Source organism: Thermobia domestica, chromosome 10 (genome assembly GCF_964235325.1).
Source record: "Thermobia domestica chromosome 10, izTheDome1.hap1.1, whole genome shotgun sequence".
In the NCBI taxonomy this organism is placed as follows: Eukaryota; Metazoa; Arthropoda; class Insecta; order Zygentoma; family Lepismatidae; genus Thermobia; species Thermobia domestica.
Genome location: NC_137463.1, coordinates 234,602,339 through 234,630,026, shown reverse-complemented (window position 1 = coordinate 234,630,026; position 27,688 = coordinate 234,602,339). Strand labels below are relative to the sequence as shown.

The 27,688-nt window shown below is 35.5% G+C and overlaps 1 protein-coding gene across 3 annotated transcripts in view; it reads right to left on the bottom strand.

Moving 5' to 3' along the window:
* LOC145663095 (uncharacterized) overlaps nucleotides 1-27,688 on the bottom strand; it is a 78,676-nt gene that overhangs the window by 41,563 nt on the left and 9,425 nt on the right. For 2 of the 3 annotated variants that reach the window (XM_081729367.1, XM_081729366.1), the window contains exons 3-4: nucleotides 20,143-20,417; nucleotides 16,000-16,096 (exon numbers count right to left, since the gene is read on the bottom strand). In XM_081729367.1, coding sequence (XP_081585493.1) covers nucleotides 16,000-16,096; nucleotides 20,143-20,417 — 372 coding nt within the window. Of the gene's footprint in view, nucleotides 1-5,664; nucleotides 7,377-15,999; nucleotides 16,097-20,142; nucleotides 20,418-27,688 lie in introns of those variants that run through there. The other variant, XM_081729368.1, reaches the window with a different exon arrangement.

The following is a 27,688-nucleotide window of genomic DNA, read 5'->3' as shown; positions in this document are numbered from 1 at the left end:
AAAAAATGTTTTTGTTTCAAAATTCCAAATTTATGCTACCCTCATTATCTTTGTGAGAAAACAAGTTTAGTCTTTAGCTAACATAAGCGTAACTAGAGGGGACCAAGGAACCAGGCCATCCTTAGAAGCAAAGTTGCCTCGTTCATGATTGTTTTACTTCACGAAAATAATGTGATAAGTTTATTTTCAAACATATCTATTGCAATTTTCAGAGGTAAGGGGCTATGCTCCCCAGCAAAATACCCTAGTTACGCCAATGATAGCTAGAAGTATGTTTCAATTTATATATTACTTTTTAATAAGCTTGGCAACTAAGAAATATAATGACATGGAAGTATAATGTAATGAAAAATTTATATTGCATAAACATGAGATCTTGGGGGGTTCTGCCTCCTAAGCCCCCTGTGTACTTTTATGTATAGAATAGTTGTTATTTTAGGAGAACGGTCGTACGTGCTTAGTGTAATAACACTGAAAGTAACATATTTGTTTGTAAAATCAAGAACATAAACAAACGCAGCATGACAGTTGGCTGACCACCATAAAACTGAAATAATAACATAAGCGCCCAATGTAACATATATGTAATAGCACGATTTACAAAGACACAAAATCAAAACATGCAAATAAAAAAGCGATTTGACAAAATAGACTACTCTCTAGACCAGCGCTGTCCAACATTTTCGCCTTATCGGGCGCAACTGGCTCCTGTTTTCCGACGTGCGGGCGCCTTTCGAAAAAATACAAAACTACTATAGAAATAAGCCTACTGCTACTAGTACAACAACTACTACTCATTATTTATTTGTTATTAATATTATCATCATCACTATTATTATTATTATTATTTTGAAAATTGATACATACCTAGTGAGTTCACACAAAGAGTACTCCCCAAGAGAGAGCGAGTCTATCCTCAGAATGGAAATTTTTCAAGGTACGATATGACAAAAGACGATCGGGTAAAGACAGACAGCGCCGCCAGCAGCAGGCACGCGAACTACCGCGGTTGCCATAGCGTAGCGGTAGCCTTATCCAAGTGTAAAGTAACAAATGTTCAAATTAACTGTTGTGAAACTATTTCTTCGATTTTGTTGAATGCTTTTTCCCAGAGTTCAGAACAGCCAGAAGTGCAAGTTACTATTTTCAAAATGAAATAACAGAAATAAAATAAAATCTGATGTTGAAAACAAGAAATTTTGCGTATTTTGAGTTCGATTTAAGAGGGCGCCAGGAAAATACTTGGCGGGCGCCATGGCGCCCGCGGGCACCGCGTTGGACAGGGCTGCTCTAGACCCTTCTGCAAAGTAGAATATCTATCTATTAAAATGCTACGATAGCAATTGAAACGCCCGAGCTCCAACCTGTAACTATGGCTTTCAAATCTTTCATTTACGGTTATGTGTGATTTCACGTTTAACAGAGACAAACATTTTAAGTACGAGTACTTGAAATAAATCAGTTAATTAGATCTTTTTCATAACGTTTATGATATAAAATTGTTGTTCACAGCCTTTGCATTTTAATAAGCCTTCTCTAAAATCAATGCACATGAATTGTGCTTCCATCTTCTGAGTTCTTTTAAACTATATGTTGTGGAAATTTATATGTTTGTGGCCAATCCTTTCGACAATGAGATCTCGGAAACTACAGGCTCTAGAAAGATGACGTCTTCACTGATCGATTGGAAATTTTGCGTAGATTGTTCAGTTCTAATTAAATATTTAAAAAACATGGCCGTTATTTCTTTATTACATTTTTTAGGGTACACTGAAAGCGTTGAAATTAAAAATAAAAACTAAAGCATCATATCCTACGCGTTATACATTCCAACACCACGCTGTTGTATATAGGGGTTGCTTATGTCCCAGGCGTTTATTTCATGGCCAAATCATAATGAAAAAGGAACGATAACCATTTCTCCAGTCTAACAGTAAGATGAATCTTTATTTTTGGAGTGTTTTACCCAATGAACACCATATATAACTGGCATTATAATTAATTGTGTATGTAATGTATTTGCTTATTACTTACCATGCAAGAAGAAAGAAAACACTGGTCATACATGAATTGGAAACTCCAACCGGAAGTAGGCTCAAATCTTGCAAACGGTGCGAGATATTGAGCTCCCCTTTATGATACGCCTTGCAGATTTTTTAAAATCAAGATTTCTTTCACATGTGTCTGCAAAGGGACATGTACAGATGTTGTGAGGAATGAGAAGGATATTTATGCTCATATGCGAATGATGCTCTGTGTAGAGAGCGCAGGTTCAGCTAGTATATATTTAATATTATATAGACATCCAAGAAATAAAGGATAAGTAATTACCTGAGACGTATGTGCTCAGCACTCATATTAACAAGCTGTATATAACTACGACAATCTTCTGTTCCTGCTGATAACCAAATACTGCAATATTTGTTCCTCAGGGGCATAACAGACCTCTTACGTGACATTTGACGGTTTTTTTTTTTTTTTCATCCAGCGAAGCAGCTTGTAGTGCTTCTCTTTCTTGCGTTACATATATGCCACATTAGGCAGATCTGGGTTAATATTTATACTTGACATTAAATCATTCGTTTAAAGTCGCACAAACCCGATACCAATTACTGAGTTACGATGTGAGAACGAAAGCGATGCGAATAAGGGAGGAAATGGGAGGACCCGAAAAAACCCTCGCTTGGTGTTTATTTACCACAAAATCACTATCGCGAGCAGGAACTATGGCGCCAGAAGTGAACGCTCTATTAACTATGCCACCGAATTTGTGTTTTAATATCAACATGAAAATATTTCAAATCCGCATAACATCTGAAACAATCTCGATCCCATGTCTCCTTCATTCAATCTAACACGTGACAATGAACTGTCAGCACGAAGGAACACGTTTGCTTCCTAGCTCCGAAACCCAAAGACTTTGGCGAGAAAAAAGACATAGGACAGCAACAAATGAACATGATAGAGATCCTACTTAAGATTTTTTCCTTTATAGTAAAGGTATGAAGATGTCAACATTAAAACAGGGACTGCACATCATAAAACTTAGTTACTTTCACAGTATACTGAAAAAAAAAAAAAAAAATCTAACCGACGCCTTTCCTTTCAATTCACTGTGGACTACTAAATGAAGAAATCCAGCCTTAGTTACTATTTTGAGAGGTCTCATGTCACACCATCCAACCATTGAAAAAGCATACAAAAATTTGACTCAAAGCTGTTCACAAATGGCTGCATCATTTTTCATGTCGAAAAGTAGAAAGTATGCTCTGGTATCTACAGACGTATTCTATATTTAAAGATCAAGAGTCTAATGAAATTAGTCCAAATATCCACTGAGTATTGACCTAATGCATATTTCACTGTACAACTTCATCAGCAGTTTACGAAAACTTATAAGCACTTTCGAAATCAGTATCTTTGCAATTAAAATACATTACAATGAAAACACAGAAGCCAAAATATGAATAACCGTATTCCAAAATCCTTTCATTTGCATGATTAGCGACCTTCACTTAATACAAGGCAGGACACTCCGATAAAATCGAAACTAGTGGGAACAAAAATGGAAAAAAATTGGAATAACGCGTGCATCGAAAATGAATTTACCATTGGATCGTTGAACCAACTGCATTCTGTGGATGGTTCATCAATATGATATTCCACTGCACAAGCGGAAGAAAATGATAATGCGCACAACTACAGAACACAAGATTGTTACGTATCATTAGTGGAAAACACAGATAACTTCCTAAGTTTAAAGTTGGCAATAATAATAATAATAATAATAATAATAATAATAATAATAATAATAATAATAATAATAATAATAATAATAATAATAAATGAAATGAAATGAAATAATGAAATCTTTAAGTTTTACGTCCCACGTATATGCCGGTTAGGCTAAAGGAGACGGTGATAATGAGAAATGAATGAGATGGTGGAATGAAGAAAGTGGCAGGAAACGGGAGAACCCCGAGAAAACCTACGAGCACGGTGTTTGTCCACCACAATAAAAAGCACTTAACCACATCTGAAATATCTTAGAATTTTCATTTTAAATGTTTATAAAACCTCATTATTCGAAATTCTGTTATTCTCAACAGAACTCCCTGACTTATAGCAGTCTTCTCAAATTCCCTGACCTTTCCCGGTTTACTAGATTTGTTGTCTCTCTGAGATGACGACTCAAGCAAGCTGTTGCGTCTGCTTTTTTCAAAATTGTCGGCACTGACAGAAATTATCCCATCAAATAAAGGTCAGATCTACATAGCATACTGCAAATAATGCAACAGTACACATACGAAATAGTGTATATAAGCACATACAAGTTTTTTGATGGTATCGATTTCCTACGGTACATGATAATTTCAGCAGCAATGGATCAAAGAAGAGGCCTCCAGTGGGAAGAAAGAAGGAAACATGCCAATCAAAACAAAAGTCACGACTATCATTATCGAGGAACAGAGATTGACAAAAAGGCGGACTGACGGAGACAAATACACAAAACGCCGGTGGAATCGTGTGGTAGAAAGTCACTTGCGCTCGCTTCAATTTCTGCGAATTGTTAAGAAGTTTGCAAATACAAAGTACAGTATAAGGCGTCTTGATCTTTCAACTACTGCCACACAAGATATTGTGTCAATTTGGTTTGTTAGACATGAGTTCTATTTGATTCATTAACCACAGTAAAGCGAACGGACAGGACGTAATGGACGAGAAAATCTGTCCTATGTCTCAAGAGCCGTACTTTATATATACTACGTTATATTTTGCAATACGTTTTACAATATGCATGATATGAACATAATTTTACTGATGTAACGTTATTTGTAAGTAATAGGATTGTCTATTATACAACAACTTTGACAACGTAGAGACCATAAACTTATGCTGTAGAAAAAACAAAAATTTAATCGTCAGAATACACACAAGAAAAAGACAGTTTCCGTTCTACTGCTTCTTGTACATTGAACATATTTAAAATCCACATCAGAACTACTGCTACTACTACTTCGTCCTTGTCTTATACTGTATATGCATGGAGTTCTGATGAAGCTATTCGTCCACCTACAGCCTGAAATGAATTGATGCCCTTAAAGTAATGTTTGGTTTGAATGTGTGGTATAGCCTTAACAGTTTTCCACCAGTTTTGCAGGACGGATTTCTACATGTCTATTGTTCGAGTGGCAACAAAATAAAGAGTTTTACCCCTTTACAATAAGAAGGAACAACATGAAAAAATCTTCGGCTGAGCTTACTATCACCTTTAATTCTTTAACCCTCTGCCAGACCGTTCTTTTTTAAAGTCCCCCCAACACCATCTACAGCTCCCTTACGATAAATTCCATTTTCCCTGTACTCCGAAATCGTCTTCCATGTGACAGACGTTTGCAATGTTAAACTTGTTTTTAAACTGCACGGCACCTCCATCAGAAAATATACACTTCAGAAACATTGAAAATCTGATCGACGATCGTCAATAAATCGGCTTTAAACAAAAAAATTCCATATATAGAATTATTAAAAGAGTTTAACTGTATGTCACTGACTGATAGACGTGAAATTTTGGATCAGATATTTTCATATAAGTCAATAAATGGAATAATGGATAATATTGATTTTCTTCAAAAAATCAGTTTTAATGTTAGACAATGCAACTGAAGATCAAGAGATTTATTATCAAATAATATACCCAGAACTGTTTCTTTACAAAACTCATTGTTATATAGAATGTGCAAGACGTACATAATAAATTAGCTAGCAAGCACAGAGAATTAGATTTCAGTATTAAGTTAGCAAAGTTTGTAAAAAATATTAAAGAATATATACAAACTGAAACTATCGGGCGTGCAATTATTGTTGCGGTTGTAAAATGAATAAGTGAAAATGTAATGTAATGATTGACTGGCCACACTTTTCTATTTTTTTTCTTTCTTTTTTATGATTAGGCTTGTTTCTTTCTTTATATTTTTATTATTTTTTTTCTATATAACATGAAATAATGTATTTTAATTTATGTAAGACTTCTGTAATTAGAGATTTATTCTTGTTGAAGTTTGAAGATAAATAAATGTCTTCAAAAACACCACACACTAACCTTATCGTGAAACACATGATCACTCACAATAGCGTAAGAGATAGTATGGTTCTTAACCCATGCAACACACGTGAAAATTGTAACTTGTTCGTGATTCCAATGTGCACATTGTATTTCATCTTGTGTTAAAGTAGTATAGTTTTCTGCGAAGTCCACTTGCAACACTGCTTCACATTCTACCACACTTTTTTTTTATATTCAAAATGTTTTTCTTGTGTCTTTTTCATAAAATAATGAGCCTTGAAATTTGTCAGCTGACCCTGAAGTTCATTTATAGCATCAACTATAGACCCCACGACAAAACACTTGCTTCAGGTGGCCATCTATATCCTCCCATTGCTTCCATTTTATCCTGTCACTTAAGTTACAGTCATCGGATTCGGGCAAGAAATAAATGATTTCCTAACAGCTTTCACATAATCCTGTCACGCACTTTTCGGATCCCACATTGCAGCATATTTCTTGCATAAGGTCACTGCTGGTGGAGGAAAAGCAAGGTATCTTCTTCGCCAAAGCTTCAATAATGAAGGTAAAATTTGAATGATATTGACACATACAAATATTACGAGGCATTTCCGATGACGGTAGCACAAACTTCGGTCGTAGTTCATACAATTTGCTGAGTTTAATCTTAACTGCAGGGTTTTCAATTGTAAACAGACGGTAGACTTTTTTAACTGTCATCATGTGACCTTTCTGTAACTTCATTCTACCACCATCGCTGCACTTAACACTTTTAAAGTCCTTTCTCCCAGGGGACTGACGGCTTACATCATCTCTGCAGTAAAGGCTTCAACCGTACGTATTTCTTCACTAAACAGTCTTTTCACAGATGGTTTTGTCGTTTTTATCAACGAATTCACGGATGAATCGCTATTTCGAAGAGTATCTGAAAGCAGTTTCTTGAATACAGATCTTTTCTTTCGTGGGCTTTGTGGAAGAGCCTACCTAACTCTTTGGAATGCCTTTCCAAGACATTGTGGACACGAGGAGGAACCTCAGAGGTCATTTAACACACTATATGTTCTTTCTCTAAACTTTCCTTCTGTCTTGCTCTGTATCTCTGTTTTCTTGCCCTTTCCTTAGACCTCTTTGCATTCAATAGTCTTTGATTTCCTACCATTCTCGCTTTTTCCTTAGCACGGGCTTCTCTCTTTCTCTGAGCCTCTTTCCTCAGATGTGTTTGCCATTCTTGACAGTTGGTTTTCAGCTTCTCCCTGTATTTTCTCACTCTTAATCTAGCCTTCTCAGCTTCTTTTTTATCCATTTTTACCTGGAAAAGAATACCGGAAAGTTGTAGTAACAATCTTTCATGAAATTCTTTAATACACATCATTAAATGTAAAGCAAATGAATTGAAAAAAAAAAAAGAAAGAAAATAAATAAATTAAATTAAATTTATTCTCTCTCCACCTCTCTCTCTCGCTCTTTGGGACGTGTGAATGAATAAAGAATAGGGGGCCCTAAAGCACATACTCCAGAATTCTATTTTGTTTTCACATTACAGCAGACTCGTAATCACAATATTTAACAAAAAACTGTTTACTTTACAACGACTTCAGAAAGAATAATTCACTTTACTGATTTAATTATTATTTATAAATAGGGCATTAATAAACTTATATTTTTGGTTATTTGAAAATTCATTTGAAAAATCAATATTATTATGTGAACATGATCTTTTTAAACTCTGAAGGAAGCTTAAGACACAGACCATAAAGATGAAAAATGTTTAGAATAAAGTAAAAATGGATTTGATTTAAACGTGTCATATGCTTCAAATTTTGAATGTATATTTAAATACAGTGATTAAGTTTATTCCAATTTGTTAATATTGAGTTGTTGAAGAGAAAACTTTTTTCTTTGATTTTGTATTCAGTTTATGTTCTGATCAATGTTTTGAACAAGTTTCGTCTTGTATTCTCTAAGTAATTTGTAACAATATTTAATTGTTTCAAAATAAATCACATTTTTGGTTATTATATATTACTTGTTTTAAATAGGCCTGTAGCAAGCATACTGTACATTTGAAAAAGAAACATATACTTCCCAATACGTTCAGCTAGAGAGGGCATTACGTAATTTACTAATCTTACTACTATCCATTTCATAAAGACGGTGCTGCAATGACGTTCACTCAAAACTTATATTGCATTGTCGTACCTCGTTGGAATTGCTGGAATGTTGTCTTTTCAATTCTTAAGACATACTAATTTTCTTTGTACTGGCAATGAGAAAAAAAATATGAATTAAGTAATTTTTTTGGTAAATCAAAGTTTATAGGACTATATGTCGGAAAGAGATCACGTGAAATAATTTCCTGTGTACAATATGTTGATGCATCCATTAGCTGTAAGTTGGGAAAAGTTCAATTTTCATTGCTTGATACTTTTTGTGTAATTAACATAGATGTATGACGCTCTGATCTCCTTTATCGTGGTAGGTAGAGAAACGTACAAAACACAGTTCGAAAATTTGGAACCCTGGTGTTCCAAATATTTGAAACTGTTAACGAAAAAGGGTTTAGTTGATCGAGTATTTTTTTAAAAAATGTTTATTCCAATATATTCTCTGCGTTAATCGGAGTGCCATGTTGCAGCCCAGCCTTTAAATTCCCCGCGCTTATATGAAAAAACAGCATACAATAACTGGAAGTGCGGCAACGCTGTCGTGCTTTGTTGTCGCGTTCAGGAAGCTTGTAGCGCGGAGCGAACTTCATAAGAATATTATTTAAGACCTCGTAACATTTCCAACATCTTAAAAATAATAACAATACATGTACGTATCTCAATGGAATAGAAATAAAACGTTGAAGTAACAATCCAAAAATATATTAATCTAATTACTTCACTTTCGTCATTTGTTGACTCATCGCTTATCCTGCTATCTTCCTGGACACTTATTAACAATGGCTCCATTTTTAACTCAAGATCATCAGTATACACACTTTCCAACCTACGAACATGTTAGTAAATGAAGCCTTGGCAATCACGTGCTCACCCAAGTTGTTCTGCGTAATTCCCCTGCTGACTGTAATAGAGAAACATGGGTCCTTTGTTTTCTTTCAACGAAAGAAAACTATGCAATGTGTAGGTGACGAGGGCTGTTTTTGCGTCTAATCACATCGCACTGATTACGTTTTGAACAATTCCCTTTGGTTCGTAGGCGTCAAAAACTTACACAAGCACTCACATTCACATGGGTTCATTGCAGTGAGACGGACGAACGTGCATTTATACTTTTGTAAGTATTTCTCGTGCTTTTTTATTTAAAAATATATATATATATATATATATATATATATATATATATATATATATAGATATTCATTCCTTCTACGAGCGGTGGTATTACAGAAAGAAGAGGCAAAGTTTTGAGCGATAATGGAATTGCAGAACTGATGAATGACTCCGACTTAGACCGTTATGCGTTAGATAGTAATGAATAGTAATGATATTGATTATTCTGTGCTCAGTGGCGTGTCCGGAAGTGAACAAGACAGTAACTCTGTTTCAAATGAACCTTAGGTTAAGAAAAAAAAAAATAAAGCGTCGTTCCTATTCGAAGGCAGATTCTGATGCAGCCTGGAGTGATAAAATCCAAGTAAATGCAAAACCCCTGTTTAGGGTGTCCCGGGAATTGATCAAAATGCTGGGCTATCTACAGAGTATTCCCCATATAAAGTGTTTCAACTGTTTTTACCGATGAAGTTTTATAGTAAAAAAAAAGTTGAGTTGATTTTAACGTCCCGTTGAATCTAGTCATAAATCTTTTTAATGCTTTTAAGTGAGTATTCTTTTCCTTTCCAATAATTATAATAAGAATATGTCTGTTATGAAACCAATCGATACATCATAACGTAATTGCCAGATGCTCCTTTTTCTCAATCTTGGAATGCTATATGAGATGTGGACCTACTGATTAACGTGCAATCCAAACCACATGAGCTTCCGCCGGGAATAGTAGAAAAGAAATGAATCAATATGCAAAACAGCAGATTGAGAAAAAGAAAAATTACTAAAACAAGAATCTTTGCTTTCTAAGTAAAAGCGTGTTACTTCAATTGAAAACAAGAATATTTTTACACTTATTATTCACATGTGCCTTGTACGGAAGCCAGCGTTAAGCGATTTTTTACAAATCAACTACGCAAGAGCCTGTTTGACTCGTCACATGTCAATGCTCACATGCTGTACAGAAAGAAAGCAGGAAAACGTATCACACTTTGAACCTTTTATGCGAAAGTAGCAGAAAAACTGCTGCACTCAACAGGCATTGAAGTACAGGGAGCATCCAGTCTTCACCCGGTGGAAGGCTGGTAGAACGAGGCCATTACCCATACAGAATTCTCCCAATATCTGCGAATTCTAATAGAGTAGGACAAAGGAGATGCAAAGTGCGTAGCATCCGCACCGTGAAAGGAACTTTTTAATAAAATATTAGCGTTTATTGGCTGATATATGAAGTTGGACTTTGCGTGGGAAAGTCCTTCGAAATGTACAACACTAAAGAGAAGTACTGGGATTCCTAGATCAGAAAACAGATTTTCTGTAAAAATGTAAATTCAATATTACTTATCAACTAATGTTGTATCATAATAAACTTTGTGAGTGTACTTGTTTCTGTGCAAGTGTATTTTGTAATGCGTACATTAAGTGAAAAAACTGACAAAAAGCAACAAATTTTCGAGGATCATAACATGAAAATCCAAACACGATAAAAACTTCGTTTTTCTAATTTTAAAACAATTGGTATGTTTACTGTATATCCTGTTAATTTCTAAGAAATTGGTTAAAAATCTGTGAAGATATGAAATTTTAAAAATACTCCTACAAAGTGCCGGATAGTAGAAATTTAAATACCCGTCGGGCTGAGACAGTATACGCACCAGGAAAATGTGGCAACGCAGCACTCCGTATAAACTACGATAGCGAAGGGTGCAGAGCAGAGAAAATCATAATGTCATATTTGTAATTGTTCATCTTATAAAACAAATCGAAACAGTTTGGTTGAAAAAGTTACTTTAAGATTTTTCTAAAAGTTTTTTTAGACTGATAATACACTGCAGCAATTCCGAGATAATGATGTCTCACTTTTTACTGAATAACAAGAAAATTACTACGTGCTGAGTAATGATATTTTCAAAACTTAACAGGTAATAGATGCACCTATATATCGTGCACAGAAAATTATTTCTCGTGATCTCCTTTCCGATATATAGTCCTATAAACATTGGCCTACCAAAAAAGTACGATAAAATAAGCACTTTTTCATTAATTTCAATTTTTTTTCTCACTACACAGTACAAAGAAAATTTTTATGTCTTAAGTATTGAAAAGACAACATTCCACCAATTCTAACGAGGTACGACAATGCAATATAAGTTTTGAGTGAACGTCAGGACAGTACCGCGAAGTCAGGGGCCTATCTTTATGAAATGGATAGTAATGCATAATGAAAGAGCGTTTATTACTCCATACGTTCAGAAATGTAGGAGTTGTTTTAATTTTATTTATCTCTCTCTTTCTCTGTCTCTATCGCTCTCTATATATTTATAACAGTTTCGGTACAAGCCACATAATTACAGTATGAACTCAAGTATTATAAACACAACTATACTTTTATATTCATCAGCCTAGTGAACATTAAATGAAATGCTGATATTCTTTTCTTTCTTTTCAAGCCCTTATAATACAATTTACATTATTGTAAACCAAGAATAACCTTAATCCTACATCTGTACGAAAGGAAACAATGAGAATGCACTCACAGTGTGAAACCCGTAACGAACGGATTTTTATATATATATATATATATATATATATATATATATATATTTTTATATATAAAACGATATGTGAACTTCAATAGCATATGATCACCTAACAGTTAGTAATTTATAACTTACTACCTGAATACTCTTTAATACCAGCAGCACAAATATTAATTTTACGAATGTCAACATAATAATAAACTTTCTTACCTTTCAGCGTAACGGACGGGACACAACACAATCGATATTTTATTTGCACTATTCTAACAGCTGCAATGATGTGTGTGGCTCGAACAACGTCACATACACTTTACCTTCCCGCCTTCTTTCTTCGCTAACAAACAATTAAGAAACACGTGAACACATTGATTGCTGCAGGGATGCAAACATTAGACTATTCTCATTCTGTAGTTGCTCTCACGCAGACCCTTGAGTTCAGTGAAGCCAGATGACGTAATTTTATTTCACCGCGAAAAAACTGTTCTTTTATCATTACTTGGAGTCTTTCTTACGCTTGACTACGTACTGAATGTTATATATATATATATATATATATATATATATATATATATATCAATTTTTGTAAAATGGTTTCCAGGCTCAGTTCGACGCGGAATGATCCAGGGGTTAGTTTACGCTGGCCCCTGACTTTAAGCTCCAACGACGAAAATAACGCGATTTGTTGGTCCATTGCTCGTGCGCAAACTCCATTGTTCGTGCTTCAATAATCTCGGAAATATACGAGGAAAACCGAGAGTAGAGTTGGAAACTGGATACAAACTCCTGTCATTTCTTTTCAGATAAAAATTTTACATTGCCTCTCTCCACACATATATTTGAACACTAATGACAGGAGTACGTCATTGGTTAGAGGATCGTTTGTGCAGAAAACCTCAGTGTTTGGGCTTTAAAAGTTCCGGAGATATAAGCATAAAACTAGTTGGAGACCAAGTTCATGCTGACCCCCTCCCTTCCCCCCGACATCAAATTTCAGCTTTCTAGCTTAAGTAGTTTGGTGCAGTCGTTGATTAGTCAGCCAGTCTGGAATTATTCTTTTATATATAGAAATTATAAACATTCTTCCCTTGCTACAAGTATTAAACAACCTCAATGCTGTAGAAAAAAGGCAATAAATAAATAAACAAGTTTATTAAATACACTAACAGACTAACCCTATTTGTGGGGGGAGAAAAACTGAGCTTTCATTTGTCCGCTCTCCTTCTTCGTGATTACAGGCCCAGGAGCGATGAGCTACGGAAATTGCAGTAATCACGTTACTCTCAGAGGAAAGAAAGAACCTGAAATCGAATTAATTTAACAATTTATTTTTAGTTTCATCTTATGTCTCAGGAAGTAGTAAGCTTAAGGTAACGAATATAGTGTCCCACCATTCTATTCGTCTATATTCAATGAACTAATGAATTACAAACGTAGGAATTCCGCGCACAAACGATGCACTAATGAATTACACTAATTCTATCGTTAGTATTTTAAATGTGTGTGTGTGTGTGTGTGTGACAGGAGCTTATAGAAACGTTCTATCCGAAAACAAATAATAATAAATTGTTTACAGTTTCCAACTCTGTTTTCCGTTTTCCGCTTATAGCTCCGAAACTATTTAAGCACAAATGATGCACTACCCATGGCACTGATCGCATCATTAGTGCTTCAAGTTGGGAGGTCGGGGGGGGGGGATTTCAAATCTATTATCATGACAATTTCAGTATTGCGGGTAAGATCGCTGGGTTCAGAATTGAAACATAAATATACGTATATATACTAATAAAAAAAATAAAATAATAACACTAATAAAAAAAACAATGTATCCTATCTATATTATGTTTAAATATTTATACACTTACATGATTAGTATCAACAGCAATCATGAAATGTTAGGGTCAACTTTAAAACTTGCTCCTGAAAGGATTACAGTTATAATTTCTAGGCAGATATTTGGTCAAGGTGACAGTTTGCTCGATCAGGGGTTATGGATAGGCGACTTCGAGTGTGAAGACAGTACAAACAAAAATTCCATTAGAAAACTTACGTTTAGAGGAAATATTATTATGGATCTTTAAAGATAGGCAGAAATTCTTAAAATGTGGGTAGAAAAACGGATGTTGAAGTGAAGATAACAACAAAAAAGTCACACAATCTACTTTGCCAATATTCAATTGTCTATGTTGAATTGAATGAAACAATGTTTTCCTCATGTGCTTCGAGCCAGACACGTTATGTGTCTGAATGGACAGTACAAATTAATGACTAGTCTTTTTCCACGTTGCTAAAAGAACCCTCGAATCAGCAGTCAACAATTAGCACAAATGCTTTATGCATCCCGAACTAGTACCCTTCGCAAAATACACCAACCTTGTTTTCACTTCAAGCGAGGTGCACTCTTTCCCCTCAGTTGAAGCAATAATAAATTTTGTAAATAATTTGCTCCCAAGCAATAATAAATTTTGGTTTAAAATCGCAATGAATGACAAGAAACAATTTTCATTCGTTTTTTTCATATGGGAAATCAGCGCGTATAGCAAAGTAATAAAACTACGTTCAAGAAGAACACTTTAAAGAGAAAATCATGTTCTGTTATGGCTGATCTGAGAGGGCTATCTGAACTCGTAGTTTTCTCGTTGATAGGTAAAATTCAGGTTGAAGATTACAGTTGGCAAATTATTTTTGTTTGTCATGTTAGAAGGTCCTCACACAATTCGACAAATAACGTATGGTTTGGAATAAAATTCTACATTACGAGGGGAATAAAAAGTTCGTGCAGTCACCTAGAAGATGACAAACTATCAACCCCTTCGGACATACATTTTATAGTTACTTCCTTGTATGTTAATCAATCAAATTCTGGACTCGTTTTTAAGGTAAATTACTGAAGGAGCGATGATTGACGGAGCGTCATTCAGTTCCTCCATCTTCAGGAGAAATACATAATAAATAAAGCAGACCCACAGAAAGATGAAAGAAGTCTATAAGGATGAAAGCCCATCCTATGAGATGGTATCCAAGTGGAAACGACAATCCCAAACTGGACACATAGCCACCGCAGACGCCTCTAGATCTGGAAGATAATCTTTCGCTGATGATGCCGCCTTGACGGAGAAAGCTGAGATCATAATGGAAAATAGGAGGATAACCAGAGAAAGTGTTATGTTTGTAATAAGTATGAGTTATGGATCTGCCTGGAATATCATTCACAAGCAGCTGCATCTTCAGAAAGTGTCAGAAGGTGGGTGCTACGACTGCTTACATCTTTCCAGGAGGGAAATCGTGAGGACGCTGCAAGAGGGATGTTGCATCGCTGTAAGGTGGATGAAGAGGACTTTTTTCAGCGGACTAGTAACAATAGATGGAAGTTGGATGTATCTTTAGATCCAGAAACAAAGGAAATACCACTCGTCCCACTCTTAAAGAGATACGAGTACAGAAGTCTGCCGCCAAGGCGATGCTTCCGTCTTCTGGGAATGTGAAGGTGTCATCATGACAAATTACCTACACAAGGACCAAATTAATTACCTACACTAGTACCTGTTATTCCCATCTCCTGGCTAAGTTACGAGAGGAACTAAAGAAGAAACGTCGTAAATTGGTCATAAAGGGGTGCTGCTCTTGGCAGACAACGCACCAGCTCATCCTGTTCATACATGCATGATGAAGGCAGTGGAATTAGGATGAAATATTGCCCCACCCCCATACTCACCGGACAAAGCCTCAAGTGATTTCTTTCTTTTCCCAGAAATGAAGCGTCCACTCCGAGGACAACAGTAAGGATGATGTAATTTGTGACGTAGAATTGTAGTTTCCAAACCAAATTGCAGACTTTTACAAAACGGGCTTACGGAAAGTGAAGAACCGCTGGCAAAAATGTGTCGCTAGGCATGGTGACTACGTAAAGAAGAACTAATCTCAACATGGTGTTAGAGTTCTTCAGAGTGAATTTCTTCTAGATGACTGCATGAACTTTTTGATACCCTCTGATATGATTTCCTAGGCATACTACTACGTGTAGTCGATACCTACGACCGCATGGGGTTACTCTATTTTCTTTAGAGGACCTCAAAATGTTACACACATATACCAATACACCAATACACAAAATATATATACTTGCCTCGAATGATATCGGTCCCTTTAGTATATCTGTCACTCCACTCGCATCACCAGAAGAAGTGTTTACTGAGGCTATTCCTTCAATTTCTCTACCACTCCTGCAAACAGAATATAAAATTAGAAAAAAAAAACTAACTAAAAAACATTAAGAAAAATACCTTAATACTGTTCCCTTAAGAACATTTAATTATGTTTTTCGTGAATACACAATACATATCATCACAATGGTCATCAACTCAAGCGATTAAAAGGAAGTAAAAGACAAAAGACGTAGAAAAATTTATCATTCCCTGGAAAAGTAGTCTTTCTTCATCACATCATCCAAGGGCGCCCAGTCCACATCTGACTTCCATGGAATTTCTTACAGAGAACTATAGGAAAATAAATATAAAAACATATATCTTTTATCCCCCCCCCCCCATGCTATTACATCTACTTAATTTTTTACAGACTCCAGAAGATTACTATTTCGAAGGTTTTATAAACGGTGTGTTAAAAAGAATGGGATGACATGTCACTTCAATTAAGCATTACAAGGCCGTGATTTAAGCAAAAATATTAAAATTCATCTTACTAGAAATTATGATTTCGAAAATGTGGCGTAAAAAAGTTATGAATGGACTCTTGAGTCTTAAATATCTGTCGAAAGTGGGGACAGTCGATTTTCAAACCGTTCATTTACCAAAGTCGCTATGTATTTGTTGGCATGCAATTCAAATAGGGCATAATGTACAGAATGAGTTGAAATTCCCAGTACAACCAGAGGTGTTGGCCATCCCCAAAACATTGATTGGCTGGCTAATTTGGTGTTGAGCGTACTGGCGTTGTTTCAGTACTGAGGCTACATGAGACGTGGACCTACAACTTAACGTGGGATTCGAACCACGTGTAAGCTCCACTGGGAATCAAACCAGGGTCTCTTGCGCCAAAGGCGCGTACGCTTAATATATACGTATGAAGGAGCTCATACCACAAAAGAAAACGAATCAGCAATAGCAGCGTTGTCAAATACATCAGTTTTTTTTTTCCAGTGTTCACAAAATTAGTTACGAGGAAAATTAGGTGTAAATACACAAGCTAATCGAACAGAATATTTTGTGCTAAAAAAGATGATTGTAGTTATGTATGTGAATTATTGTAAATAAAATTTGTTACCAAGAAATACCTTTTGTAAATTCCCTTTACTATTTCTCCTTATCAGTGACAACAATGTTTAAAGTAAAAGTTGAATTTCTCTGATGTTAGAGTGTTTTGATAAGCCTGTCTGCCTTCCTTCAGATCTCTAATGCGTTCCTTAACTCTATTATCATTCCTCGCTTAGTAATGCTCACATAAATATTGCCACAGTTGTATTTAATCTCTTGGACTCAAGGTGGTTAATATAGAATCATTCATGGTAGGAATTCTTAAGGCACGTTCCATAAGGCTCATTATCAGTGTTGAACTCAACTTCATGAGTTGCTATGAGTTACTTGAACTAAGGGGTGGCTAATTTCGAACTAAAAAACTAGAAATAACAATAACATGAACCAATGTGATGGCCAAAGATCTCCAATCAAAAAGACTACAACCTTTCGCAGGTTAGATATCCCGAGTTTTCGACTGTGAGAAGGTAAACAAAAATTCTTTTGCAATATTTTGGCATCGACGTTACAATGGTACAGCGGGGGACACTTCTAAATGGTACAGCCATATGGAGATTTACGGCTAAGGTGTACCATTTAGAAGTGTCCTCCGCTGTACAATATTCACCTCGCTATTCTAGGTTATGAATTCTATACCAAGTTGGAATTGCATATCTTTCACTTAAACGTTTATTACAGTGTCCTCTGGCGTCAAGTAGTAGTAATAATAATAATAATAATAATAATAATAATAATAATAATAATAATAATAATAATAATAATAATAATAATAATAATAATAATAATAATAATGAAGAAATGAAAGCTTTAAGTTTTACGTCCCACAGTTATGCCGGCTAGGCTAAAGGAGACGCTGATGAAAAATGAATGAATTGATGGAATGAAGAATGTGGGAGGAAACGGGAGAACCCAGAGAAAACGCGCACGGTGTATGTCCACCACAAAGTTCACTTGGTTCGAGCTGGGATCGAACCAAGGATCCCATGCATAAGAGGTGAACGCTATACCACTGAGCTATCGCGGCCCCAATATTAATAATAATAACGCATTTATTTATTCCGTTATTTTTGTTATAACATGTTTAAAAACAAACGTAAGACCTTTAAGAAAATACTGCTAGATAGAGCACTGCATTCAATCAGGAGTTACCCTAGTATGGAAAAAAAATGGTCCTTTACCATTTTTTTTAAAGCAAATCCTTATTGTAAGTAACCACTTTATTATTATTATTATTATTATTATTATTATTATTATTATTATTATTATTATTATTATTTGACTAACAACGAAAATATCTAGGTTCGAACAAAACAGATCTGCAAGAAATTTTATGCACAGTGTCTACAAAAGTCACTTAACACTTCCCATTTACACAAACTTTATTAAGAACAAGCATTTCGAAAAGTTATTACCTATCTGACGAGTCACTGCATTTCTTTTGTGGTGTCACTGTTGTTGTGTTTATATGTTGTTATAGGCAACGGAGTTGTCGGGAGGGGAGATATGACTGGATGATTGTATTACTTTAGAGGGTGGGCAGATCATAACAACACTAAAAGTCAATACACAGAGTTCATTTCTTGGTTTGTTGTGTTGTAATATTATTAAAGTGATTGTTGTGATTTGAAGTGGAAAATTATTTTTAAAAAATCGCCACAGAAAGTAATGCATTCCGATATTAGAAGAACTACATATAAACTGTTAAAACTTTGTCGAAAAGAAAAAAAAAAGTGAACTTGTATTGCATTTAATAAATCAACAAAAAGACCTGCTTGTGCGGTAGACAGAAGTCTGAGAACTGTTAATAAAATTGGTACATCTTATTCAATCATATTTGTAGAAGCTAAAACAATGTACAGCTCACAGATGACAAGAAGAACCCTAGCAGAAGTAGTGTGACGTAGGTATGGGCTCGCCCACTTTTCGCACGGGGGTTTCAAATGACACCACGGAATAGCACACAGATAACTACCCGGAGTAGCAGACGACATCTAAGTATAGACCATATCTCAAAAACCGAAAATGGACTTGACCGTGTAATTGACCTTCCCCTGTTCTAGGGTTCTTATCGTCATATGTGAGCTGTAGATACTTAACTGTAAATGCAAGTGAATGCTGTCCATACAATGCTCAAAGCAATACGAGTAAATATAAAACTCACAGATTAAAAAAAAAAAAAAAAAAAAAAAAAGTAACATGCAATAAAATTGCGCATTCTGTAATATCAGTGCTGAACGTCACGCTACTTTTGCAGTTACCGACAAGTTTCCCAATATTGTAGCCAGCGTTCTGCCACGTGAAACGAAGCATTGGTTTATGTATTGCCACAGATAGTTACCGTAAGTAACACACTGCAATGTCATGATGAAGTACATGTCGTGTATTATATTGTCACCCTCACTTGCACTTACAGTTAAGATATCCGCATAGCGTTCTACAATAATCGCTGCAGAGACATCTAGTGAACATTTGCAGAATCTTGCAGAGAAACGACACACATCAATACATTCAGAGGTACGTACGGTAATAGTCCTATACATAAAATTTCGTACAAATATGTTTATTCGAACCCAAATACTTTTCTTGTTAATCCAAAAATACACCAACTTTGATTTCCGATAACTCGGGTGCAAAACACCTTCAAAACATAATACGTCATATGCATACTACTAAGTTCGTCAAGATCTAAGCCAAATTTAGTCAAGACTGACGGTTGAATACGATGTCTATTATCCTTGTCATTGACTTCTTTTCTTTAATAAAAATTCACATCAAGGCCGAAAAGAGCATCAAACATAACAAATGAGTCTATCGATGATACCAATGTTTACGATACGTTTTACTATACGCATTAGTGCCAACAAGATTAAATAAATGTCTATGAGTTCATGAAGCACCCTATCGTATTGTAGTTGTACTCAATAAAATAAAATATACAAACGAAACAGATCACAAAAGGAATTAAATATTTTATCCGTTCCTTTCATAGTTAAATTTACCTAGGCAACTGAATTTCTAATCCATTTTCAGTAACGATACTGTCTTTAACATCCTCCACCAATTCCATTGTGCTGCTATTAGCCTCGCTGGCACCAAAACTTTCACCAACTGTAAGGTTGTCAGTATTAACTGTACAAGAATCATTGTCTCCACACTGTTCACCTTCACGCTCACAAGGCTTTAACTGTGTTTCTGTGACCCACACATTTACAAGTCCACTAGATTCCTCATACTCAGAGTCGTTTGCATCAGGTTCCTCAACCTTAATATCACACTGCAACGAAACATACATAAAATAAAATTAAGGAGTCCTAATAAACTATACATCAAACACTTACTTATTAAAAATAATTCAGGTATAGCACCATGCCACATACTACAATAAAACATGCAGCAATAACGATATCTCCCCTAAAATGTAAACATACAAATAGTTGTCAAAATAATGGAAATACCAAGATATTACACTACGTAATATACGTAAGTAACACTGGACATTCATGAATTGCGGCTGTGTCGTGTTAGTACTGTGTGTGGTGAAAGTAAATAGGACACTAAGTGATGTAGAAAGAATTTGTTCGTGCAACAGGACGTATGTTGCTGGTGCAAAATGGGACAACATTTCTGTTTTTCGAAGTTGAAAAATTACGAGAGCACGGTTAGTTGGAGAAATATCATCCCCAACTCTCAATGTGTTAGTTGTCGAGATTATACGCAATCCAAAAATGCATCTTTCATTAATGTTCAATAGAAGTACCGAGTATTCCCTGCAGGGTGAAATTCAGACATACCGTCAAACGAATTTTGAGATATGCTCTGACTTTATCATTGGTCCAAAATAGGCAAACGACAAGCCTTAATAGCAGTGAACACGCAATTCTTTGGCGCGATGTCGGAAGTGTTAAGGATCGCCAGCAGCACGGTTTCTCGTGCTCGGGAAAACGCATGGTGCGATGTTTTCTTTCACGCTTATAAGTGAAGAAATCGTGAAATATATCGTGACGAAATACATATCATCACACGTTATTCCGAATACAAAGAAACATGGAGCTGCCGCTTATTAACACTTCCGCCTTCCCTCCGAAGCATTAGATGTCCATTGTTGTCAAGGTTCACCTCCTGCCTACTTTGGACCCTTCTTGAAATCAGGGTATACCTGAAAACTCTATTGAAAACATATCTGAGAATTACACCCTGTGGGGAATACACTCTACATCTATTGACAATTGATGAAATATGTACTTTTGGATTGTGTTGCATGGCTTCCTTTACGCTGATAAGAACCACCATCCACAGTTTCTGGAATTCGAAACAGGGCCCATTGAAATTTAGATTTTTGGACAGCTCTAGCTGTGAAACTATTCTCTTTTCGCCATAGGTCCATATGAACTTTTTCTCTTATTTTGATGTGAGGAATCACCTCTTACAGTTTGTCGGTATAGTTCATTAACACCCTGTATATATATATATATATATATATATATATGGGTAGTTGTAGTTCGTGTAAGGGGGGGGACAATCCTGTTCCCTCCCATATATTAATACGGGCAATAAAGAAGGGAAAGTGGGGACAGAGTACCTGTTGTCTACTGCTGATAGGTCCAAGTTTCATATTTCTGCTGCAGTTCTAACCAAAGATACAACATTTTGAAATGGAATTGTGGCAAATGTAGAAAAAACAAGTAATGCCAATGTTTCAAAAATGTTTTATTTTGGTCAGAAAACTCTGATATTAGAAATATTTGCTGGACATTATTTATTTATCCCAGAAACATTGAAATGATGAAAAATATGTTATTGCAGTTTGCCCTGAGGTTTGATATTTGGTACGGGGAAAGTGGAGACAAACAAAATAAGCTTTAGTCTAGTACATAAAAAAAGAGCTCCTGATGAGGAACGTCTCTGGACTATGATAACCAAATACTGAATACTAACAAATCTATTGGTGCCTAACAGTTCCAAAAATAAGAATAAATGTAGGCTACACCCTGAGGCCTACGTAGATTCATAGGTCGTTGCCTTAAAAAGTGATGACTATTACTGAACATTGTAAGGCATCTAATACAAATCTACTTATAGTTTATAGGATACAAGTAGGGTCTACACAAAACATTAACTGCATGAACTAGACTTGTAGTTTACAGTTTTGCTTTAAAGAAACGATAGTGTTTATGAATATCAGCTACAATAGAAGACTTAATTACAAAAGGCATTACGCTTAACAGGGTCATAGAAACTAGCCCTTTTGTGTACAGTATCTACACGAAAACGAAATTGCATGCCAATTCGTTCAAGGAACTTCATTTCATACACATTTTTGCAACTGACTTTATGACTGTGTAACGTTCAATTTTTCCCCCTACAATCTTAAATATTCTGTTTATAATGTTTTTGTCTGTTTTCATTTGTTTATGTAATTTTGATTATGGTTTTCCCTTTTGTTTTAGTGTTTGTAATTGTTTAACTAGAGGGTTTTACAATTGTCAAAGTGAGTCTTTATACTTTGTATGCTGTAGTAACTTGAATTGTTCACCGTCCTTCTTTGCGTGGGGAAAAGGAAGAATGGAATGTGGTTGCTTGATCCCAGAAGGACTGCAGTAATTAACAAAATTCAAGAGTAGGCTAAGTATATATTCAAAGTAATCGAATATTTACAGTACATCTTTCCTTTGTTCATTTTATTCTTCAAAGTTATAAACGAAAACTAAATGCAAATGCAAGGTGTTCGCCCTTATAAGTAACAGTATTGTTCGAAAAATCAGAAAATATTCAACAGACTTATCTCCAGTTTAAAGTATTATAGCACAGCTGCGAAATATTACGTGTTTTATTAGCTACGGTAAGATTTTCTGCAAACAATTTTACCTGTGCAATAAGTGTCAAATAAATTGAATATTTTATTGTCCTTCAGAAATGTATATATGTATTTGTCGTCTTGCTATTACATAACTATGGTTCAGATTTAATATAAGGTGTTATGTGGCGACGAAATTACAATAGCACAAGTCTTGAAGCAACGAACCTGAACTCGTGAATGATAGAAGGAAAATTAGTTTCTTGGTAATTTTTTCTTCTTTTTATAAAAAGTGGCGACCCATGCTAAAAATAAAATTGTTTTATGTCTTAGCTAGTACGTTCATAAATAGTAAGGAAAGGAAAGGCAACACAGAATATTACCAAGCGTTTTTCCAACATAAATACCGCTGCATTACAACTGCTAACTGACTGACCCAATATACCAATTTTTCACGTAATCAGCTGCATAATATACGTTTTCTTCCACGTGCTCTAAGCCATGCATTGCACTGTCTTTATCATCTTTGATGAATTACCGGAAATTCATGCATCTGTGTCCGTGTCCCCACTTACCCCACTCTACAAAAACGTGGGGTAAGCGGGGACACCTCAATTGTACATATACTGACAAACATAACACAGTACATTTAATCTTTATAAGTACCTTAGACATCGGATTTTTATGAACTTAAAATTCATGAAATATGCATGAAACTATGCTGTTAAATGTATTAAAATATGGACTTAATATGCACTAACAATACATTAAAAGAGAACAGTTCCAAACATGCACCGAAGTTGTCAGAGAAGTTTTGTAGTGAAACATAAAATGGAAAGTGTACTTTTCATTTTAGGAATTTCTCTTGAGAATTTATTGTCATATTTATGGCTTACATATCCTAAATTTCTAAAGCATACACAGATTATAAGATTAAATAATGATATGAGAACACAATGTATAGTTTTTCACAATTGTGTTTTACAGTGCATTTATTTTGCACTAAAGAATACGAGACTCACTTTTCTACACGTTTCCATGTACAAAAATGTTCTACAGTTTTCGTTTTTAAGGATTTATTTCTTCCCGTAATTAGCCTTACAGTATATTACGAGATATTTCCCTACATTTTCTGGTGTCAGTTTGTAGTCAGAAAATGAGCTGCCAACATCAAGAGATGTTACCGGACAACATTTTTAGATAGGACCAACATTAGTATTTATATTTTCTGGCAAACTGGAATATAACCTGGAATATAATATGATTGTTGAGGTGTCTGATCACTCGGGTCACCTCACTGAAAGCTTCTTGAATCGAATCAAAACGTCTTCCACAGAATGGTTCTTTTAATTTGGGAAACAATTCAAAGTCTGATGGGCTCAAATCAGGACTATATTGGGAAGGGAAGTATTTCCCATCCATACTTGTTAAGTGCACCCTTACTTGTAGAGCAGTATGCGGCCTTGCATTACCGTTCAGAATGAGGACACCAGCTGCAAGCATGTCGGGATTTCTTTCAATAATTTTCGGCCACGAAACATTTTGCAGAAACAGCTTATAGTATACGCCTGGTATAGACGTCCTCTGTGTCACTTTATTGTAGCCATCTCTCCATTCGTATCATACGCGAAGAACATCGTGGGTTAAACGTTTGATTGTGGCTAGCGGAATTTCTTCGGGCGTGAAGTCTTAACTGTTTTATTGTGACGAATGAAACTTCAGTTCTGGTTCAAACTCTCGTATCCAGGTTTCATCAATTGCAACAGTCGTTTGGAAAAACTGATCTCCTTCTGTTTGATAACGTTGAAGCAATTTTTCTGCGATTCTTATGCAACATGCTTTCTGCTCTTTACTCAGATCATGCGGAACCCATCTCATCTTCATTTTCAGCTTTCCAATAATGATTCTATAAAGTGACAGATAGTTTGGTCTCATATGCAATTTTCTTACATATTTTCGTCGACCCTCTCTCAAAATGTCATTCACAATAATCTCAGGAGTGTAGTCTGTTGCAGTTGATGGTCTTTCACATCTTGGGGTGTCCGCAGTGATTACATGACCCTTATGGAAACGAGCTGAGCACCGAAATACAGTGCTATGTTCCACTACACTATTTCGACAAACCTCCCGCAAAACATTGTAAATTTCAGTTGGATTCTTTCCACATAGAGTTTCGATGTTGATATAGGAACGCTTATCATCATGTATAACCGAAACTCAGTCAGGTTCACCACTGAATTTCTCACAACACAGCTAAGCAAACCAGAAAACACAGAAACAATCGTTAAGCCCAAACCCTGACGCACAACGAATCTAAAAGTGACTCAAACGGTCGTGCATAGGCTGTGTGCAAGAGTTTTGTAATGATTCTCGTACTTATACCTGGACCCTCTCATTTCGTAACGGTTTGCGTCAACACAAAGCGAAAATAAGCATTTCAGTTTTACTTTCACGTGGTGACGTGTTTGTTTTCTACGGACACACTTCCACATTTGCTTATCCTGAACTCCAAAATATGTTATATCATAATGATCACGTAGCACAGGATTGTGTTTGTCTCTCTCCCTTGTCTTCCTTTACGCGCATATAAACTGTCGCTGACATGCCTCCTCCATACGAACAAAAACCCGTGTGAGTTTCTAAGTTCGTTCAGTTCAAATAGATGAAATGATAGTTTCTAGTGACCACCATGCAGAGGTTTGTACGTATTTTTTCGAAAATAATCGCTTCTCAGACATATCATTTTGCAGTGTATCATAAATCTGTATTCAATTATAGTGAAGCATTGTACAAAAAGCAAAAGACTTTGATTGAATTATAATAGGAAAATTGTGTGGTTACGCTTTCTTAAAGTTAAACTGCGAGGGCATGGTTGCTCAGTGGTAGAGCGCTTATCTCTGGTGCGTGGGGTCCCTGATACGATTTCCGATCCAGTAAGTTTGCGGTGGATAACATCGTGTCCATGGGGTTGTCGGGTACTCTCGCTTCCTCTCACATTCTCATCCCATTAATTCTTCTATCATCAGTCACTTGCCTTAATCATTGTCCCCTTAGCCAAAATGGCATAAACATAGGACGTTATACAGAAAGTTATGCTGCGCTAAGGAATATGATGTTGTATATAGTTGGCAGAAGAACTATGGAATATTCTTTACACAGTACGTTTACATTATTTTGATTACAAGCATACCCACCTTTGCTAACGCGCCTGGTCCCTACAGACACTTACAGTTTCCACTACTTTGGAAATGCCCTGACTTGGTTAAATACTTCCTTGCATTTTGAGGCCATCCAGCACAGATTTGATTTTTTTTACACTCTACTCGTTTACTCGTCAACTCACTACGGATCCAACCGTTCATGGACCCACCAGGTTGTTTGTTTTTTAACCGATCAGATACATTTCTTGTTTTTAGTGGCCACCTAACAAGGGCTGTTTGGTGTTTGTTCCACTATAGCTTTTATGGCGTATTTCTATGTGCTGTACTTTTACTCATAACGTTTGGTCCTCATAAAGGAATCGGCATCTATGAAACCATAAATGCAACTCACTTCTTAAAAAACAATTTATACATTATTTGTAGTTAATTTCGTGGTCAATGAAATACAAAATAAGTTGTGTAAGGTTCCTTAAAATTGGACAGTACGCATAAATATTGGATGATTTGAAAATTTTTGCTACCATTTGACAGAACTTAGCCTATGTATTTTCAATTCAAATTTTACACCTATTAATATCTACGTTTTATTGTCTTTTCCAACTTATATTCAGGAGAAAGAAATTAAATTAAAGAAATATATGTTTATGATGGTCAAGAAATAATTATTCGTAACATACATTACAAAATTCATGAAACAGAAAGAATATTCTGTTTCCTTATTTTAAAGTTTGCTTCAATTCGGCATGTCACAGAATATAACTTCTTTCACAGATTACTACTTTAATATTTCTCCAACGCAGAGGGAAAAAAGGGAATTTTGAAACAGCGTTATCATCTTGCACAGCACAAAATTCTCAGCTTTTACAGAGTACCGAATATCTTGGTAAGTACTTGACTTATCGATCTCAAATAAACGTGACAATTCTCCTTATGACATACTGATTTGCTCTATAAAATTTAAACCATACTGTACTAGGGACCTTTTCCAAGTTATTGCTCTATTGACAAATTCAATTTTTCTCTCTTCTGTTGTAGCAACACTGTTTAACTGATCCTTTTAAACTTAAAGTCATTTTAAAGAGTTCTTCCCAGTATTTCATTTAATATGCACAAATAGTTGCTACTTCATTCCTTGTGTGTGTTAAAGGCGTTTAAATTTGACACATGTTTTACAATATTTCTCAAAAAGTATGCAACACTGATCTGCGTCATCTCTTTCGTCTTTGTTTTCACTGCTGAGTTGAATTATGAAATTAAATTTAGGTCATTCCATTTAAAAATCATAACTTTATATTGGGTTGGCAACACTGTTCACCTGGTGATGTTACCCAATACATGGATAGATGTCCCCCTTCCTGTAGATGCTTTGTGCAAAGTTTCGCTTCTCTCACTCTCTTAGTTCCTCTGTTATAAAGGTGGGACATTATAAATGGTGCACCCGGTATATATATATATATATATATATATATATATATAAAAGCAGCGTTCAAAAACAAAGAGCCGAAGGCTGTAATGTGCACACCAGTAATAGAATGGTAATATTGTGTGTGTAACAAATAGGCATTCCGACAAGAGCGCAGAAGTTCACAA